The sequence below is a fragment of the Elaeis guineensis genome, chromosome 4, assembly GCF_000442705.2.
Source record: "Elaeis guineensis isolate ETL-2024a chromosome 4, EG11, whole genome shotgun sequence".
In the NCBI taxonomy this organism is placed as follows: Eukaryota; Viridiplantae; Streptophyta; class Magnoliopsida; order Arecales; family Arecaceae; genus Elaeis; species Elaeis guineensis.
This window is the reverse complement of record NC_025996.2, coordinates 13,867,891-13,888,837: the sequence shown is the minus strand read 5'-3', so window position 1 is coordinate 13,888,837 and position 20,947 is coordinate 13,867,891. Positions and strand designations below refer to the sequence as shown.

The 20,947-nt window shown below is 36.5% G+C and overlaps 2 protein-coding genes across 2 annotated transcripts; both read left to right on the top strand.

Annotated features, from left to right (window-relative positions):
* The first annotated feature begins 1,527 nt into the window (after positions 1-1,527).
* Positions 1,528-11,192, top strand: LOC105043888 (SNF2 domain-containing protein CLASSY 4-like). The gene is made up of 3 exons (XM_010921615.4): positions 1,528-3,956; positions 8,872-9,027; positions 9,137-11,192. The coding sequence occupies exons 1-3, from the start codon at positions 1,842-1,844 to the stop codon at positions 11,039-11,041; spliced, it is 4,176 nt and encodes a 1,391-aa protein (XP_010919917.2). The 5' UTR covers positions 1,528-1,841; the 3' UTR covers positions 11,042-11,192.
* An 8,272-nt stretch (positions 11,193-19,464) lies between these two features.
* Positions 19,465-20,652, top strand: LOC140856883 (uncharacterized). The gene is made up of 2 exons (XM_073255089.1): positions 19,465-19,546; positions 19,906-20,652. The coding sequence occupies exon 2, from the start codon at positions 19,908-19,910 to the stop codon at positions 20,166-20,168; it is 261 nt and encodes an 86-aa protein (XP_073111190.1). The 5' UTR covers positions 19,465-19,546; positions 19,906-19,907; the 3' UTR covers positions 20,169-20,652.
* The last annotated feature ends 295 nt before the right edge of the window (positions 20,653-20,947 follow it).

The window sequence follows — 20,947 nt, the reverse complement described above, 5'->3', positions numbered from 1 at the left end:
TTGAAAATGGAAGCAGTATCAAACCAGTAATTTGATTAATAATAAATTATTATTATTTAATAAATAATAATTTGACGTCACTAAGATATAATGACAATCATGATTTCGAGTCAACTTTCTGATTTGCGCCAAAGGAGATGGCGGTGCATACTCATGTGGAGCTGCAGGGGGAGAAGAAAGAAACTGAAAAAATAAAATATAAATATAAATAAATAAAATATATTTTTAAAAATTATTTTTAAAGATTATTTTTTAAAATTATTTTTAGAAAGAATTATTTATTAATAAAAAATATAAATAAATAAATAAAATATAAATTTTTTTTCAAGAAGTCACCCTTTGAGAGGTCGACTCACTACAAATATTTTAAAAATATAAATAAATAACTAAATAAATAAAATATTATTATTATTATTTAATACTTATTATTATTATATTATTTAATACTTATTATTTTTATTTAAATTCATTATTATTTAAATATTTCATCACAAAAGAATATTTAATCAAATAATAATAATTAATTATTAATCAAATAATAATATTTAATTAACAAAATCATTAATTTTTTATTTATTTATTTTTTAAAAAAATATAATATTTTCTTATTATTTATAAATTTATTTTAAAAATTAATATTATTTTATTATTATTAAAAAATCAAAATTATTTTTTAAAATTAAATTTTTTTTGTATTTTAAAATTTTATTTTTAAAATTAATATTTTTTATTTTTAAAATTAATATTTTTTTTTATTTTTTCTTTCCTCATTTCTCTCTTCTCTTTCTTCCATCCCTCCGATCGGTGCGTCTCTATCCTCCGTCTTCTCCCGACCGCATGCCCCTCCGAACCCCTAGCCTTTCGCACTGCCCTCGACTGTGCACCCCCTCTCCCGCAACCCCCTCACCACCCCCCCGGTCGCACACCCCGCGCCCCTCCACACCATCTCTGGCCACGCACTCCCACCCCCCACAAGTCACAGCCCCCGTCATGCCCCCCCTTGCTCGCTCGTGCCATCCGTCCCGCACCAAGCCTCATACCATCCACCCCAACATCTAAAAAAAAAAAATCATCAATGCAGTCGGTGATTTTTTAAATTATCAGTACAATTAGTGGTTTCATTCTGATCACGTCGGTGCTGAGGTGGCCATGAAATGATCGATTGATTTCGAGATGGACCATAATTTTAAAAATAAATTGGAAGTACAGGATTTTTAAAAATTAAAAAATAATAAAATAATAAAAAATCTTAACTATTCCACCAAAAATACTAGTGCTCAATTAGTACATTGTCAGATTTGTAGACACAAAACGACAACTATTGGAGCAACCACAACAAGTACCGAAAACACCAAATCCATCCTTCAATAAATTTCCAACGTCACCGTCAACCCATATTAGTAGAGTCATTAGCATTCGAGGACTCCTTGGGAACTGCATGAGTCCTGCATCCATCCCATAAGGGCAATATCGTCATATGACCCGGTGTTTTTTTGGTGTATGAAAAAACGTCGGGTTTTCAAATCTCTGAGACCGTGACGGCTCGCGGTGGGACTTGGGAGCTCGGCCACGGTGGACGGGTTTTCAAATCTCCCAAGTCCTTCCGTCTCGCCACTTCGCTGGCTTCCTCCTCTCCTTATCGGAACCCAATGTTCACCCCTGACCGCACCCACCATCCACGTGGCGAGAAAAAGACGCCCTCGTTCCATTGCGGCGCCGCGTTCTCTTTCACTCCCGTCCGCCTCGTGATCTATCAGTGGAAAACCTGAGTGGGTTTAACGGCAGGTGCTCCGCCCGTTGGTGCGCTTTCGAGACGCCGGAGATACAGGAGGCGAAGGGAGATGGATTGCGTCGCGAGAAGAACGCGCAGCCGGAGGGCCCTAAGTGGAGGGGCCTGGCTCGCAGTCACGTCCCGCCTCCGCGGACGCGGTGCCGCCGTGCACTCCAGCGGCGATGGCGTGAGCGGCTCCTCCTCCGCCGGCGGAGGGCGGGAGGTGGCTGGGATTTCGGATTCCCCTGCTGGATTGGGATTCCATGAGAGGAGCGACACTTCGGTTGGGACACCGGGCCCGGAAGTGATCGTCCTCGACGACGACGGTGAGGAGGAGGATGGAGGAAGAGGAATTGGTGGGGATTGCAAGAAAGGGTCTTCTTCGAAGGGGAATGGCGGCCGCCGGAGTTCTCGGAAGTCCACTTACGTGGATGAGGCGGTGGAATTGGGAGCTGGGCCACCACCACCGGGGTTCTGGAAAGGAGGGGAGTCCGGGTCGTCCTCCGATCGGAAAGCGGTCATCGCTGTATCGGATCTCAAGGGTGACGATAGCGAGGCCACCGTGGAAGATCGAACGAGGTCGAAATCAGGTTCTAATGATGTAAAATCGGCTTCTTGGAGCGGTTCAGACGCTGCTAGTGGGGGATTGAATGCTTGCGATCATGAAGCAAGAGAAGGGGAAATGCTTGAAGTCAATGTTGCCGATAGAAAGTTGGAAGCTAAAGAAGCCTGTGATGCCGGTGGAGAAAGGGAAATTGATGAAATCGAGGATTGTAATGGGGAAGTTGAAGTTCTAGAAACTAACGATGCTAATGTAGAAGAAAAAGATCAGGAATTTGAGGTTGATGAAGGGGGAACCCATGAAGTTCACGAACCCAATATCAAATCTGGATCTCAAGAATCTCAACAAACTGGCAAACAAGGGGTAAGTCACAATCTTGTCGGCACCAATGGAGAAAGAAAAGATCAGGAATTTGAGATTGCTGACAGGAAAACCCATGAAGTTTGTGAACCCGATGTTGAATTCAGAGCTCAAGAATCTCAACAAACTGGCAAAGAACGGGGGAGTCATAATCTTGCTGATGCCAATGGAGAAAGAAAAGATCAGGATGTCGAGGTTGATGAAGGGAAAACCCATGAAGTTCATGAACCCAATGTCGAATTTGAAGCTCAAGAATGTCAAGAAAGTGGCAGAAAAGATGGAAGTAACATTCTTGCTGACGCTGGAGGGCGGATGGATGTGTTGGACATTAATGGTGCTGATGAAGAAGAGGATGCTGAGATAGGCAGTGACACAAGAAGTGCTCAGGAAGTTAAGTATTTGGTGACAACTTCTTGTGTCGCAAGGAGGACTCGATCGAAAATGGGGAAGCAGAGGAGAGTGTCGTACACTCAATACTTCAACGTGGAATTGTCGGATGATTCGGAGGACGAGGAGGATGACGAAGAGGAGGAGGAGGAAGATGACTCCTGTTATGAAAGTGACAATGCTGAGGCTGAGAACACCAGGATAATGAGCGAAAGTGGCCAGAAGGAGTGTGGGGAGAATGGGCAGAGCTACAAGGTTAAGCCAGATGTAAGAAGTTTCGGTGGTGAGGTCCGTGAGGATCCTGCAAATGGGAGTATAGCAGTTGCTCACCATGCTCGATCTTGTTTTGATTCAGAGCCTCACAAGAAGAAACCGAAGGTTGAGTTTGCAGGTAATCCACTCTGTATAAATGTGGATGAATCAGACTCGGAGGACAAGTTTTGTTTCTCATCTGGTACGGATAACGGGAAGGGCAGTGGCAGAAAGAATCAGATTAAGAGTGGTGGCGGCGGCAACAGGATAGATATGGAATGGAGAGAATGGACAAGGCGAGAGGAACCATGGCTGGTGAAAACCAAGAAGAGAAAGCGTTTGCAGTCATTGAAGAATACCTGCCTCTTTAATCTCCTTGTTGATACCATTTGCAACGAACAAAAGAAGCTTACGGAGAATTTGGTTTCTCCCAAGGAACAATGTTCTCCATCAAACGTGAAACCGTCTTGCAACAAGGATATATTTCCATGCATATTCTCGTTCGCAGATGAAGATGACAAATCTATTGAAAAGTCAGATTTTGAGAAAGTGCTGGATGAATTATGGGCTGATTTGGAATTTGCTCTAGAGTCGAACAATATTGGTACCTACAATAATGATGAGGTATGCTGCTATTACATGAATAACATGATGGAACTATTAGATAATATATAATAGCTATCCATTATATAGCTATACTAATCCTTTTTTTGTTTCTAGGCATAGACTTGTTTATATTGCAGCACTTATAAATTTTATACTCCTTATGATTGACATTTTATACTGAGCTGATTTAACCATCCAAGTTCAATTAATTGCTAATATGCATAATAAAGTGGGAGTGGATTCATGACCTATTGGTGGACTTGTGGCATATATACATTAAGCTATTTTTTATTTTGCACTGAGTATCAGTTAGATGTCTCAGATTATTGGCTAGAGATATCCTAACATTTCCTCTCAGGCTCTCACCCAGGCATCCTTCATGTGAATTCATTCTTGTAACTGTTAAATATTTTGTTAAATGTCTGGTATTTAACTGGTTAGTTTTATAACAATTTTGATCTTTACTATTGACCCCTGATGCTCAGTATCTTTATACATATAAAGATAATATATGTCACGGATAAGTTAGAAATAACATGAGATGGTGATAAAATATTCCATTCAATGTATGCCACTGCTAAAGTTCCTGCTAATGTTGTAAGATAATTAATGGATTTTGATGACCTTCTTCCCACTATAAATAGCTAGACCATCGGCAAGCAGACTGAATGTAGACTTTTTCAGAAAAAGAAGAATTTGTAGTAAATTTGAGTGCTGTCCAACCCCTTAGGACCAATTTGAGAGCATCTTTGTAGGTAGCATTAATGGTCTTCTTCAATTTATCTGGAGATCCCCATGTAGATTTCTAATTAAACATATTGTAAAAGTCGAGATTTATGAAGCATACTTTTATATCTCCTCCATATAATTCTATAATAATATTCTGGGATTGGTATATGGATCAATTTGCCGAGTTGTCAGCTTTCTCTATGCAGTTACGTTTTATTACTAAAACTGATACAGGAACGTTTTGACATCAACAATACAATTCTTGATGGACTTAAAACTTGTTATTATGATTATCATTAAAGATTTGGCCATTACTAGCTCACTGTTGATAGCTCAATATTAGTCATCATCCCATAACTATAAATAATAGACCACCCCCCCAACTTGGATCTGAGAAAATTGAAGCGCGCATTCATGACAAAGAAGAAAATATCTTGCACATGAACAAGTATGCAACCAGATTGACATTTAGTATAATTTTGTTTTTAGCATGATATAATGTGTGAGTCATTTGACGATAATAGAAGTTTCACTTGTTTGATGCTAAAATATTTTCTCAGTTGTGATTTGCAGCATAAACTGAAATTGTGATCAGTCATCCAGCTTCCAATTGCATGAGATTTTATGTGAATATCGACGTAAAATCATCTATGGATGTATGTGACAAGAGTTCTAAATACCAACATTTTAAGAATCAGCGAAAAACCAATTTAGGAAGGGTTGCTGATAACATTGAAGATATTGTTACAAATAATGGTTTTTTTAGATATTTTGCTGCACATACCTTTTCTTGCTTACACTCTGTCACTCGGTTTACTCTCGTCTTTATGTTATATTTGGGGGGGGGTGGGGGGGTGAATATGAAATCTGGCTGAAAAGTTACCAGCAGAACTGTTCCTAAGGCTGTTATGGATTTTAGAGGTTTTCTGATTCATTCTGTTCTGTAAAAAGTTTCTAAAATTAAAATTAAAATGTTGAACAGTACCAGACACATGCACATGTTGGTGATGAGTTCAACATGCCATGCGAACCACACAATTACCTCGTTTCTAAAATTAAAATTAAAATGTTGAACAGTACCAGACACATGCACATGTTGGTGATGAGTTCAACATGCCATGCGAACCACACAATTACCTCCCTGATGTGTGGACCAGACATGCATCAGATGCTTACCCCACATCAAGAAGAACAAATTTGTAATGCATATGTATATTTTGCCTATACATATGTGTAGGTCTGGCATGCCCTAAAAAAATTATAAAACTGACCTCTTAGAAAGAAAAGTGACTACTCACTCAACTAGCATATGTATCATGAAAATTGATTATGACATAAAATTATAGTTTATTCTGGAATTGGAATGATTTCATAAACATGTTTTAGTAAATATACCAATTTTCGACTCCCTATGTGAACTTGAAAACTGTTTATTCATGGCAAGGGAGATACATGTATTATGTGCATATGGATTTTTCTCACATGTATTGGAAAAGACTAAAAAATGGCGTTCAATTTTGTATAATTTCCACTTCCATTCTGCATTTTGTACTCCAACAACAAGTGATCTGCTTGAATAGACTTTACTTATATGTTGGCTGAAGAAATTTAACTTAGAATCTATCAAGAAAACCAAAATTTTTTACTTGTTGTTTTCTAACCATTTTCTTTAAGAAAACTTCTGAAAATCTCCGAGGCTTGTGTCAATGTTTTGTGTTGGAGGCATTCAGAAATTACCATAGCCCTGCTATAACCAGGTTAAGTGGTTTTACATGAAAAGTGGAGACATATTTAATTGGCAGGCTTTGATTTAGCTTAAGAACATTAACTGCCAGTCTGTGATTTTCATCAATTTGAAACCTAGAAAATTCTGCTTTTACATCAAACTTAAATGTTGCAAGCTAGGTTACATGGACTTGAGTGTGAGAAAAAACTAAAATACCATGCACTGTGCCTGTGCTGGTCATTGGCTGACAAGGTACATGCTATGTGGTGCCATGCTAGTCCCATGCCCAACCACTCCAGGTCTCATGATGACCAAAACAGGCCCATGCTGGGCCATATCTGTCTGTACACACCTGGCAGTTGGCATGCACCATGATGGGCTGATATCGCTTGGCATGAACTGGTACCAGTTATATAAGTGTACATAACCCAATACCATGCCAGTACTTTATTAGCACAGTAGGTACCATGCAGTGTGGATTGGCCACAATGGGTAGAAAAGTTGGGTTTGGATGCATTCATGTGTAGCATCTATCAAATCTTCAGGAATTTCTTTTTGCATGCTCGTATCCAAATGTCACTGATACCATTTTTAAGTGTTGGGTGCAAGTGCTTTGGGTTGAGCTAAGGCATCGAAGCGTATGGGTTGCAAGGGAGAGCTGAGGCTTTTAAATGGTATACTAGTTTATTTGATTAAACATTATCTTTTTCTGGATACCTCAATATTGCTTAAATTCTCCAAAGATGCAAACAAGGCAATTTGTTCTCAACAACTGCGAAATATAACAGCCCATATGGAGCCATGGAGATAATCAATTGCTTTTGATACACACATTTTTGCCATGACCATGGATTTAAAAACCATTGGAATGGGACGGCATGAAAAGTACCATACTGCTTCGACACAAAATTGGCACAGGTATGGGTTTCAGGATGCTGAAACTGTGTACCATTGTGTACCTGCCAGATCATGCATACAAATGGCATTAAACTGATGGTACTGGTGCATGCCTACAGTTTTTCCTCCTTTTTGGAAGGTATAACCATTGAAGAATACTCAATTGTAATTAGTTTGTTAAGTCTTGAGTGCAACACTGAGTCCCATGAGGTTGCTTGATTTATGTACCAGTGAGATTATTTTGATCAAGTAGTATCATTTTTTAAAAGAGTGCTCAGACTTCTCCATTGTTATGCCTGTTTCTCTGTGTTATATGGTTGACTCCAACATTTCCTTAGTTTAACTGCACATAAGCTGATTACAACATTTTTTAACATGAGAATTTTCTTAACTTTTGATATGGATCATGCATGCAACACATAAATGCATATGGTGTAGGTGTCATTCTTTTCAATTTACATTTTTCTGAAGTTGATACAACATGCATTTTTATGTAATATGTTTATAGAATCATCTGCATATTAAGTTTTAGCAATTTGCAGATATCAAACATATGCATGCACACACGTACGTCAGCTCACCACGTGCACAAATACGTGTATATACATATACAAATCATGATGGTGGTGTGAGGGCCAATGTGTGCTTGGGCCATTTAGGTAGTGATGTCCGTCATGCTGGTGAGTGCTTGCATTGGTGATGGTAGCAACCATCCAGTTGGCTGGTGGGCACTTGGGCCAGTGCAGGTGGCAGTGGTAGAGGAGAGGGTGCAGGTGGTGGTGGGTAGATAGCAGAGGAAAGAAGAAATGAGAAGAAGAGAAGAAGAAAGAGTAGAGGAGGACGAAGGGCTTGGGCTTGGTCATGGGTACCCAGTTGTTTGAACTAAGAGTTTATAATTTTTGCTAAGTCTAATAGTGAGTACATAATAGTGGAATAAATTTGAACCGTTTAAAGTCTAATTCAATGGTCAATGAAGTGATACAAGTGGATACTATGTACACTTAAATGAAGGGTAGTCCATTTCTATATCTATCTCTATCTATTTGTATATATGTGTGCATGTCTGTACACATGGATATACTCATTTGATATGCTCCTTGCATTCATGCTTACTTGTTTCCTTTTGAAGCTTTCCTAATATGTCCATCATCTATTATAACATCAATCTACATTTAGTTGATTTTTTGTTTTTCACCAATGCTAACAGCTTATGAGCTTAATTCCTGTTCCTGTAATAATTCAATACATCCTCATGGAAAGTGGTATAGTTTTCATCAAGGATTCAGATCCCAGCGGGATGTCTTGTGGGACACCGGAATGAGATCCTATCATATGTATCGGGACAGGACTGTCCTACTAGCATCTCAACATCCTGATTAGGACGTCTTGGGACATCCTCTATCCCAAGTGTTGGGATGGGGCGGGATGGTGGCACATCCCATTCTATGGCAAAATCAGGACAATCCCGTCCCACCTAATTTAAATCCTTGGTTTTCATGTGCATTCTAATCTATGTTACCATGATTATTTGACCACTTCCTGCTAAGTGGAGGCTTATTATGCTTTTGTGATGTTTTGCAGGGTCAAATAGAAGTTGATATACTAGAGGATGAATCCGATCTATTGACATTATGTTCTCAAGGGAAACATCAGTTTATTCTTGATGAGCGGATAGGAACTAGATGCAAGTTCTGCTCCTTTGTGAATATGGAGATCAAATACATAATACCATCTTTGGTAAGTGGTGGCTGATCTGTAAATATTCAGATATTTCCTTTTCTGTGCTGCCAAAAGTTGCACAGCCCATTACTTTCTATTAACTAAGGATACTTTTCTGCATGCAAAGGCAACACACATTTGCGAAGGGTCAGCTAGGATAAACTCTGCTAAGGTGGAAGGCACACTTTTATTTGATGACCTTTGTAGAACGGTTAAAGATGATGGTAAACCAAATTCATGTGGTCTTCCAAAGGGAACTGTATGGGAACTCATTCCGGGGATTAAGGATAAAATGTATGAACATCAGCAGGAAGCATTTGAGTTTATGTGGAAAAATCTTGCTGGAGGAATTGACCTTGATGAGCTGAAGTCCGGTGCTAGATCTGATGTCATTGGTGGGTGTGTGATTTCACATGCCCCAGGGACAGGAAAGACGCGATTATCAATAATCTTTATCCAAACATACATGAAGGTTTTCCCAGAATGCAGACCTGTAATTGTCGCTCCTAGTGGAATGCTCCTCACGTGGGAAGAAGAATTCAGAAAATGGAACGTGGACGTTCCAATTCATAATTTGAATGCTCCAGACTACTCTGGGAGGGAAGATATTGCCTTCCGTCAGTTGGCAGCAAAAGAACATCGAAATATCAGTTTAATGCGTCTAGTGAAATTATATTCATGGGTCAAAGGTAGCAGTATCCTAGGAATAAGCTACGGCTTGTTCAAAAAGCTAACAGCAGACAACTCTTGTGACCCAAAATTGAGTCAGGTCCTGCTTGAGAGGCCAGGTTTGCTTGTTCTTGATGAAGGGCACACACCCAGAAATGAACGCAGTCTCATTTGGAAGGCTCTGGGAAAAATCAAAACAGAAAAACGTATCATCCTTTCTGGAACTCCTTTTCAAAATAATTTTGGGGAGCTTTACAATATTATGTGTCTGGTAAAACCTAAATTTGCTGAAAAGATCTCAATTAGACCATCAAAACAAGGTCAAAGAAAGGCAAAATTCTTCTCGGATATGGATCAAGACTTCTTACCAGAAAAGAATGAAGGAAAAGGGATTTGGGTTTCTCTAACTAATCATGTTACTGATGATAATGCAGAAGAAGTAAGATCAATATTAAAACCATTTGTGCATATTCATAGTGGCAATATCCTCAACACTCTTCCTGGTTTGAGGGAATGTGTAATTGAATTAGATCCACCACCTCACCAAAAAGACATCATTGAGAAAATGGAACACATCGGATCGAATGTTATCTTTGAGAATGAATATAAGACCTCCCTGGCTTCTATTCATCCTTCATTAGTCACTTATTTGAACTTGTCTGAGGAGGAGGAAACTCTTTTAGACAGACCTTTGCTAGAGAAACAGAAGTTGAACCCCTATATAGGGGTGAAAACAAGATTTGTAATGGAAGTTGTTCGACTTTGTGAAGCATTAAAAGAGAAGGTTTTGATTTTCAGTCAGTATATTCAGCCACTGTCTATGATAAAGGACCAACTGATCAAGTTATTCAACTGGAGTGAAGGGAAGGAGGTGTTACAGATGGATGGCAAGATCCGCACAAAATATCGTCAATCCTCAATTGATATTTTCAATGATATGGAAAGTGAAGCAAGGGTGCTGCTTGCATCAACAAAGGCTTGCTGTGAAGGGATAAGCCTAACCGGAGCTTCAAGGGTTGTACTTCTGGATGTTGTGTGGAACCCTGCAGTAGGGAGACAAGCCATCAGCCGAGCATATAGAATTGGGCAGAAGAAATTTGTGTACACTTACAACCTGATGACAAGTGGAACAGGGGAAAGAGACAAATATGACAGACAAGCTAAAAAGGATCATCTTTCTAAATTAGTGTTTTCCACTGAAATTGATTTTACTAATGTCAGAAAGAGTTCATCACAGGCCAAAGAGCAACACTCATCTAAATTGATTTCCGAAGATAAAATTTTAGAAGAGATGACCGCACATGACAAAGTAAAGGGCATGTTTCTGAAGATTTACTATCCACCAAAGGGTATATGTGCTTAACAGTGTTGGCCCCTAATTGATGCAGTGGCCACCATTGATTGAATTTTCTTTGATGGTATTCAATCTTCTAACTGTTAATTTTATCTCTTTTTTTCTTCCTTTTTTTTGCTATAATTCATTTTAAATTGAAAAAAATCTCCATTCAATAGCATTTATTAGCATGCAATCATCTGGCTGTATATTTTGTGCTATTGTCCCACCAATCATTTCTTAAGTAGTCGCCATTTCTGTAGAGTTTCTACAATTTTTTTCTTTTATACAATATAAATCAGTCATTTAGTTTTCTGAAAACTGGCTGTGAACACCAGATATCTTCATGGCATCAATCCTAGTTTGTCCTTTTCTCCTTGAGTTTTATTTATTTTTTTAAATTATGCCACATTTAGATTGCAGGAGACATCTTTTCTTGTGCATACCATCAATAAATGCACTCTCACTTTCCTGACGATGATTTTTTAATCAATTTATGAGTGTTACCAGAGAATAGTTAGTCGAGTTACAAGGTTGAATGAGAATCCAATGCATTTATTAAGGATATCTTATACAACCATGAAGTTGATGCAGTCATGATATGCATGATGGACTTAATGCAATGAAATGCTAATGGCTGTTGATGGAAGTTGTTTGATTGTCTGACATGGTTTTGTTGCATAATAGGATTAAATGATCAATTATGGCTAGGATTAATTATCATTTATGCTCCTTTTCACATCTGACCTGTCTAGACTAATGTAATGAGGACAATTTAATGATTTACTTCTAAGGAAGAAACTCTTTATATCCAATTGAAACCTTCCTTGAGTTGATAATTTAGGTTGCTTTGTGCACCAAAAAGATGAATGCGCTGAGTTTCTATTCTTCGATGGTATTATTATAGGCCACTGACTCCTTCAAATGAAAGATCATGAAGAGCTATCTCTTAGCTAAATTTCTAGCTTCTAGTTAACCTTTGCATGTCTCCAGATAGCTTTATTGGACAAGTACAACTCATGCAGGGGTATGTATGGAATTGAAACAACCTAAATAAGATGGTGTAGATCCTTTTTTTAGTTAGTTTCCAAAGTTTCTCGTTGACTTATTTCCAAGTTTGAATCTGATGTCTCATCGTTGGAGTATGCTGTGAATGATGCTCCCAGAGTGGAAGAGTCACATGGTTGCATTTTCGCAAAAATTATGCTTGAAAATGGAGTGCCTATTATAGAGATGAGAAGGGTGATAAATGAAGATGGAGGAGTCCGGGAATCTAGTAGAATTTGGGTTTGCAGCAGAGATCCCTTGTAGTAATCTAGAGTTCATAAGAATAGGAAAAAGGGATTCTATTTTCTATAAGATCATGCAAGCTCCAATCTATGGCTGGAGGATTTTTGGCCTCTGCATCCAATGAAATTAAAGTTGAACGCATTTCTTTAGAAATGGAGAAGTTCTGTAGCAGGTAATATATTCATGTTCAGGTCCTTTAGGGTACTGCATCCATAAAAATGTTTTCTTTTCTTCATTTCTTATATTGTATCAGTTTATATACCCATGAGTTCATATTCCTTGAAGTGCACTGCAATTGGAGAAAATGTATATATTTGAACAGCTTAATTATCAGTGGTATCAGCAGTGAGAGTAATATCAAGATTATCTGTGACTGGTGATACATGAAAAGGCTTTTTGACAGTTCCTTTGATCAATAAAGAGTACAGTCAAGAGTCTAAGTAACTTTTATGGATCAGTTTTGATCATGCAATGAGATTTGTTGTTCTGTTATCATGTTGAATCTGGTGACCTACAGCTTCTGGAACAGCAGAAGTTACTCAGAGTTGAACCGACATTGGTTTGGTTTGAAAATTCATTGCCTAACAGAGTTTTGGTGTGGTTTGGAGCATTTGGACTATTCTTAGCAGGTAAAAACATGCATCAACCACCTTCTATATTAAATTATATAATCTGATGGTTACATGTTATATATCCTGTGGTGGTTGCCCCTTTTGAAGGATCCATTGTACTTGAAACAACCAATTGAGAGAAACAAATCATCTGCCAAAATGAGTGTCTCTGCTGTGTACTCCTTTTATTATTGCATCTGATGTTAGTAATTTGCAGTTTCTAGCAACCTCTTGATTTCCAAGTGCATGTTTTCATGGTCAGACATTGGGGCATCAGGACACACATTTTGGAACGACTAGGCACATCCGAAACACACAGTGGAAAAAACTTTTAAGTAGTTATTGATTGAAATGCAGGGATGAGTTTTAGAACCAGTCATCTGGGCTTTTTGGTTACCACCAACTTGGTTTCGATTCAATGAGTTAGCAAGTCTGCAAGGTTTATGAAAATCAACCTTTTAACTTTATAGACTTTAGCTACTTCTGCATTCCTCTTTTAATCCTTCCAAGTAAAGGTTTAGCAGGCTGAGAAATACTAGAGGTTTGCATGTGAGTAGCCTGAGGAACACTTGTGTCAGAGGCAAAAATATATAGTCGGGGAGCCCCAGGGGCATGTGACCCACCTAAAGATTCATGTTTTGCTTTCCTCGTTCTTTTCTTGAGTTGAATCCCCTTTAACCGGGGATGACATGATAGGACATGTTGCTGATGATCTGCTTGGCCGTATGATCGTTTTCCCCTAATTTGACTCTAACCTCGAACTTGTTATCAACTGTTTTGGCTGATGCTTTCAAATATTGCTTACCATCTTCTGTTGCTCCCCGCAAACAAGAACATGGGGCTTTACAATTGTGAAAGTTTGTGTTTTCTTTTTTCTTTCTTTCTTTCTTTTCTTTTTTTTTTTTTTAATTTTTTTTATTTTCTTGGAGATGAAGAGATAAAAAGCAAGTCATCTTGTAAATTATGTTAGGGCATGAGAGCAGCTATATTTTTCAGGAGCAGCTATATTTTTCAGGAGACAGGACCGTTCAATCATGGGTAACAGGGGGTTCCTTCACCGATCATGCGATGAATGGCAGCACAAGGGACCATCCATCAGATAATTGTTTTTTCAATAGATCCATAAATAAATGAGATAAAATTGTTGGTACATGAAACCTTGCAAATTTAAAACATGATACAAACTGTAGGCTGGTTCAGTACAGTATCGGACGCTCCAAAATATATAATCCTGTTTTGTAACAGGCCTTCTCAGCAAGGTAGAGGTTAACAAACTTGAGCCTTGCAGGCAGAAGCTTCAGATAGCTGAGCGCATTTTAGGAAAAATCGGAAAGCATGATTTCCCAAAATGTGATACTGCATCCATGTCTCATCATTCCTTTTCTTTTCCTGAAGCCTTCTCAATTGATCTTTGTTGCATGGTGTAGTAAAAGCTAGAGGTTGTCACAATCAGGAAGACTTCCGAAATCCCTCCTAGAAAAGTTTGTGTAGATAGTAACTAAATCACGCAGGTCATATCTATAAATAAGTTACAGAAGAAGTCGATATTTTTAAGAATTTCAAAAACTAAGTCCATTACCGGTACGAGCATTTGGCCCCCGTGACAGTAGTAACCCGTTCCTACAACTAGCTCTACCCGATCACTAAGGATTTGTTTGGTTGACGGAAAGTGGAGAGGAGAAGAAGTATTTTCTGGAAAATAAAAAAGAGCTTCTTGTTTGGTTGGAGTTTTAAGAGGAGAGAGAGTGAAAAAAGTATTTTTCATGAAAAATCACTTCCCATATTTCATGAGAAGTGGAAATCCATAGAGGGGGTGAATTTTGGCATTTCTCGTGACATGAAAAGTGGTAATTTTTTTTTCTTTCTTAAAATATCTTTTTAAGATTCATAGCTAAAATTTAGTAAAATATCAATGGATGGTTCGGATGAAATACTGAATAATAATATAATATAATATTAATATTATCTTAATATTATCTTAATATTTATATACATATAATATTAATATTTATTATATTTTAATATTTATATTAATATAATATTTTTATTAGTATTTATATTAATATAATATTTATATCTATATTAATAAATTTATTATATTAAAATATTCATATTATATTAATATGGTATTAATATATTACTATTATATTAACACAATAAATTATTATGGTCTAATGTTATATTATAATATATTAGTGTTATATTTATATTAATATAAATATAATATTAAATTTATATAAAGTTTATGAGTAAAAATGTATGGTTTTATATCTACTAAGGGTATAATAAGTATTTTATATAATTTTTATAGAAAAAAGTGCTCATCTAAACATAAGCTACTTTATAATGAATCATCTTTCCATGGTCAATCAAACATATCAAAATCTTATTCTCAGGAAGTAACTTTCTAGAAAGTTATTTTTTCGGAAGAAAATTTCTTCTCGCAAACCAAACAAATCCTAAAAGAAAAAGAAACTGCAGATCAAAGAGAGAATGACTTCGTATAAACATCAAACAATTCACAAGCAGTTAATTGTGGCTACTGCAAGGAAAAAAAAAGCATGGAAAATATAATTTACAATAAATGGTTGATTAATAAAAATGAGCAAGGATAATAGGCAAAGACCCCAAATGGTTGATTTGTCAGAAGTGGACAAGATGGTAAGGCATAGTTTGAAAAATTATTAATCAAGATGTAAGTCATAGTCTGGGAAATTATTTATTCTAATGCCTCCCTGGTGAGCTTTAACCATCTTATTATGTATTCTTGAGAGGAAAAAATGACATAATCCTATCACAAAGAACCAAGATAGATGCATCCATGTGGAATTCTAGCTGATTTAATTATGCACCTGGTTGGTTTTCTCTTTATCGAATTCTAACCTAAGATGGTTAGACCCCTAATATTATGATATTATTTTATTACTTGAAGAGTGTTTATTTAAAAGAGAACTAGAGATAAATCTCTAGCTATACTTTCAATTTAAAAATAACTACTCACTTGAGTTTCAAGTAAAAGTAGCTATCCATTTAAAACATAAGTTAAAAGCAACTATCCATTTTGACTGAAATGATCCTTATATCTTTATATCCTTTAAAATAGTGTAATATTATATTATCATAGTATAGTATTCCTTTACAATAAGATAGTATTATATTATATTAGTATAGTATTGCTTTATAATAATGCAGTATTGCTTTATTATATTATATTAATATAGTATTTCTTTACAATAAGATAGTATTATATTATATTAGTATAGTATTATTTTATAATAATATAATATTATTTTATTATATTATACTAGTGTAGTATTTCTTTACAATAAAGTAGTATTACATTATCATAGTATAGTATACATTTATTGTAGTATTATTTTACAATAATGCAGTGTTGCTTTATAATAGTATAGTATAATTTTATAATAGTATAGTATTACTTTATAATAGTATAGTGTTGTTTTATAACTGCAAGGGTAATTAGATTATTTCATCCCTATTTGGATAGTTACTTTTAAGTTATGTTTCAAATGGATAGCTATTTTTATTTGAAACTCAAGTGGATAGTTACTTTTAAGTTTAAACTCAAGTGGATAGTTTTTTTTCTAATTTATCCTTTATTTACTAACCGTCGAATGAGTTTGTTATCATTGTATAAAATATAAAAAATAAAAAAATAGTAAGAAAATTTTTGCATACAATTATTATGACAAGATTCAAATATTGTTTTCATAATGACCACAAGATTATTTTATGAATATATATATAAAATATTGAAAATAAAATTTGATTATAAATTTTTTATAGTTCATCAATCATATTAAAGAATTTAATATTTTCATATGGTAATCATGAGTCATTTGGACACTATATCTGACAAGTTACATGCTATCTTTGATCAATCAGAGAAATGGCAATAGTTGAGAAGCAAACAACTTATTGGAAATTTATCATAACAAATTTGAAAAGAATAAATAAAAGGAACAACTAAATTTTGAGGAATGACTAAAATATATAGTTATCTACTAACTTAAATTAATTATAAGGAGTGTCTAAAATACGCTAGTTTATATAATTGATAAAGTCTTTAACAATTATATCAAAAGGCTTGAAATTGAATCTCATTTTCATTAGGATATAGACTTTGATGGTATAGTGTGCCTCAAGTTGAGTTGAGAGCCACGTGGGAGGGTCTTCTTTATACTATTTTTGTTTTATAGATTAGCAATCTAATCTTGAGAAGATTAATACTTGATCAAAATATCCTCATATTCATCTTCACTTGCTAATAGACATTTAGAAATTCATTGTCAGCTATACCTCTTGTTTGCTTAAACATACCTATAGGAAGGACAATAACACAGCTGATTGGATGGCATCTTATGTGGCAAAGAATAGTGGCAGTATAATATGGTAGTTCTTGTTAGAGCTATCCTCAAAGGATTATATCTGATGCCATCAGGTGCATCTATTTTGGAGTAGTGTAATGAAGCGGGGTTCAAAAAAAAAAAAAAAAAAAGAAAAAAAGAAAAGAAAAGAAAAGGGAGGAGAAGAAATGAAGGGTTGCGTGTGGTTGCTGAATGATCCTCCAAAGCTCAGAAAAAAGGGGTGGACTGGAAACTTTGATCCGGAGCCCATATATTCTAGTTTGGCACCATGGGGGCCCAAAGCCCATCTTTTGATTGAATAAGTAAAGATGATTTCGAAGAGAGAGAGAGAGGGGTCTCTCGTTCGATAACGTCTAGGGTTTCAGCTCCTCCTTCCGGCTCCCGGCGAGATGGTACGCCTCTCCATTCTCCCAACTTTCTTTTCTCTTCCGTTGTTTCCATTCTAGATTAATTCACTACTTCATGCTTCGAGGGAATTTTAATGAACTTTTTGCCTTTTAACGTCTAGGGTTCCGATGATCTTTTTTGGTGTTTGGGGTCTAAGTATCAATACCGTACTCTGAACACACACACACACAACACTGGGATGCGGAAGGCGATGAAAATTTAGTGATGGAACCACTACTCAGTTTCGAGATCTCCGGGACATAACACGTTAGGCAGTAAAAAGAGATATAAAAGCTCTAATTTTGAATTCTTGTGCTTATAGTAAAGATGGATCTTTCAACTGTTGGTGTAACGACCTCTAAAATAACGGTCCATTCATATAGAAAACATACTTATCAAATAGACTAGGCGATGGACCCTCCTATAGTCAGCCTAGGCGATAGTCTAGGTAATTAGTGGACCGCTCACGAGAAAAAAATTGTGCAAAATTCAGAAAACAAGTTATACATTCATATATTTTAAATATTGATCAAAACATGCATTAGTGCTAATAAACTATCCATATTGCAAGACCCAACGATACATCAGTAATAATTAATGCATGAATTCTATATTAAACAAAATACTTTTAATATTTTTTGCAATTTTATTATTTGTTCTAAGCTTACAGATTGAAGCATATTGGTCATGTAAGCACAAAAAATAATTATTAACATGAGTGTATTACTAATACATCAATAGCAATAATACAAAATATATGACAATGATATTAGCATGTTAAAACTAGGATAATAGAAGTAATTGTTATATAATTACTCTTTCCTTTTCTATCTTTTACAACAGCAGTTATTAAGTTTTCCTCTAGTACCAGTTATTGCTATTGAGAAAAATTTTAGAATATGAAATAGAGTAGAATTTTCAAAATATAATAGGATAATTACAAAGAGCATGAGATTGAAGCTTTTCAAAGATATAGCAAAACTTATTTTGAGAAAAAGAAAACAAAGCAACAATAATTACTACTGTCAAAGCAGTGGATCATCATATGAGAGATTATAAGCTTGAATCTCTCCAAACCCATGAGAGTACCATTATTCACGGCCATGGTTGCATGTCAGAACATTCTAAGCACTAATAGCCAAGATTAGAAAAAGAACAAGAAAAAAATGATAGCCATTGCTGTATTTTGCAAGTTTGGACTAACCCTATTCCTTAGGGTCTAAGGACATCAAAGAGAAGAAGAACAAAAGGTAAAAAGACAAAAAAGGAAAGGAAATGGAGTGGAAAAGAGGGTGAAATAGGGAGAGATAGATGGAGATGAGGGGAAGAACTCACCTTGGTATCTCAATTATGACATTCATCCCAATCTTTTTAAGCCTTAAGAACCACTGGCAGCAATCTTCAAGCTTATGAGAGCAAGAGGCAGGAAAATAGATCAAGACTTGAGAGGTGAGGAGAGCCTCTTTGATGCCCTAGGTCGCATTCAAGCGGAGAGGGCGAGAATCACAGATCATCCTTTTCTCTATCTTTTTTTCTTTCTTTCTTTTTTTGATCAATCTGACTGCGCCTTAAATTAGATCACTGGTCATTATAACAAGATGGCCCATGCATGCAGCAGACGACTAGACGGGCTTCACTTAGGTGCCGCATTGCCCGTTTGGCACCCAAGTGCCCACCTAGGCTTCTAGGTGACCACCTATGACAACTGTGATAGAAAATTTGACAAACTATTTAATGGTGATATTTTCATCTTTGTTGCAGGACATGATGCATTGGGCTTGGCTCGCCTCGATCTCTCACTTCGACCTCCCTTGTTTCTTCATCCCTACTCAGCCAGTCCCTTGACGCTCTAGGCAAAGGTAAGCCCTTTCCCCGCCCTTTGTCTTCGGATAGAACTATAATAATTATATCCCATTGTTTGACCTGACATTGGATTTGAAGCAAAATGCCCGAATGAGATAGGGATCATCTAGAATTAATCTAAGCCCTAGTTTTCTTTCTAATCTGACCCATGATCTTTCCTCTTTGTTTGATTAAGTTTTCATGCAGTAACGTCTTGTATTCATCCTCCTTTTGAGTTTTTAGTTTGAGATTCCGAAAAATATTACGATCTTACTCATGAGACTTGGCTGAAATCCCATGGGCCGATCATTTTTGAATTCTTTGCTTCTTGATTTTTGAGACTTTATGTCACATATCTCGTTTGCTTCGTGTACAGCAATGGCAAAAGGAGTGATATGGGCGACTGCAGAGGATTTGGCAAGGAATCGAGGGAAAGTGCTGTCTTTGTACCGTCAAATTCTGAGAAGCCTCAACTCCCCAGATCTCCCGCTCACCCCTGCTGCCCGCCTTTCCAAGAAAGCAGAGGTTCGCACCATCTTCTTGTTTGGATCCGAGGATCGATCCCTCCACAACATTGCGGATCTCATCGATGCTGCGGAGTACTCGCTCTCCGTTCTTAAGAAAGGACGCCTTCCATAAAGGTATACATCTTTTATATTTTTTGTTTATACGGCTCATTTACTTGGTCAATTTATCAAAGAGTAAAAGTGGATTAACTTATTTATTAGTGAACTCCCCCAAGAAAAGAAAAAAAGAAACCTTAGTGGGGCAACTTATACTTAGGTCCATAGATAGCAAGAAAGTAGAAGGTGTTATAATCCACATGCTCATAATGGAGGAGATTTGCTTCGAGGAGCTTTTGTGATAGAAGATCAATTCTATTGTTGTAAGAACTGATGCCGGTGGTGCCAACAACATTCCCCCATGTCGATAGAAGAGAGGGAATATATTTTAGAAATTGAGTTAGTCTTAAGACTGGCTCAGGTTGGGCTCCATTAGTCTTAGACTGAAGGATGCTCTTTTTGATCCAATGATTTTTGAAACTTTTAATTTTCTGATCTGTGATCACGCAATACACTCTTAGAAATTTTACCAAATGAAGTTCATCTATAAGATTATGCTACTGGTTTGATGAGTTTAGAAATGCCAGATATACACAGAAGTATATGAAGTTGATAAAAGAGATTTCTCATCTTACCAAGTTGACATGATGGGGCTGGTCATTTTGATGCTCACTGGACAATTCAGGTGCCCAACAATTGAGAGATGCTTCTTGAAGTGTTGTGCATCCTAGATCCTGTTTGGTTGTGAATCAAGATACCTGGATTAAATGATTAGCAGTGTTTGATAAAAAATTATGGATTTCAAACCTTGGACATGTCCAGGTAGGATGACTAGACAGATCTGTGATGACCGGA

What these genes read in the sequence shown, in the direction of transcription:
- LOC105043888 (XM_010921615.4), top strand. Translation starts at nt 1,842, where the DNA reads ATGGATTGCGTCGCGAGAAGAACGCGCAGCCGGAGGGCCCTAAGTGGA. An exon ending in GTACCTACAATAATGATGAG is followed by an intron (nt 3,957 to 8,871) that starts GTATGCTGCTAT and finishes GATGTTTTGCAG; the next exon opens with GGTCAAATAGAAGTTGATAT. An exon ending in AATACATAATACCATCTTTG is followed by an intron (nt 9,028 to 9,136) that starts GTAAGTGGTGGC and finishes CTGCATGCAAAG; the next exon opens with GCAACACACATTTGCGAAGG.
- LOC140856883 (XM_073255089.1), top strand. Translation starts at nt 19,908, where the DNA reads ATGGCAAAAGGAGTGATATGGGCGACTGCAGAGGATTTGGCAAGGAAT.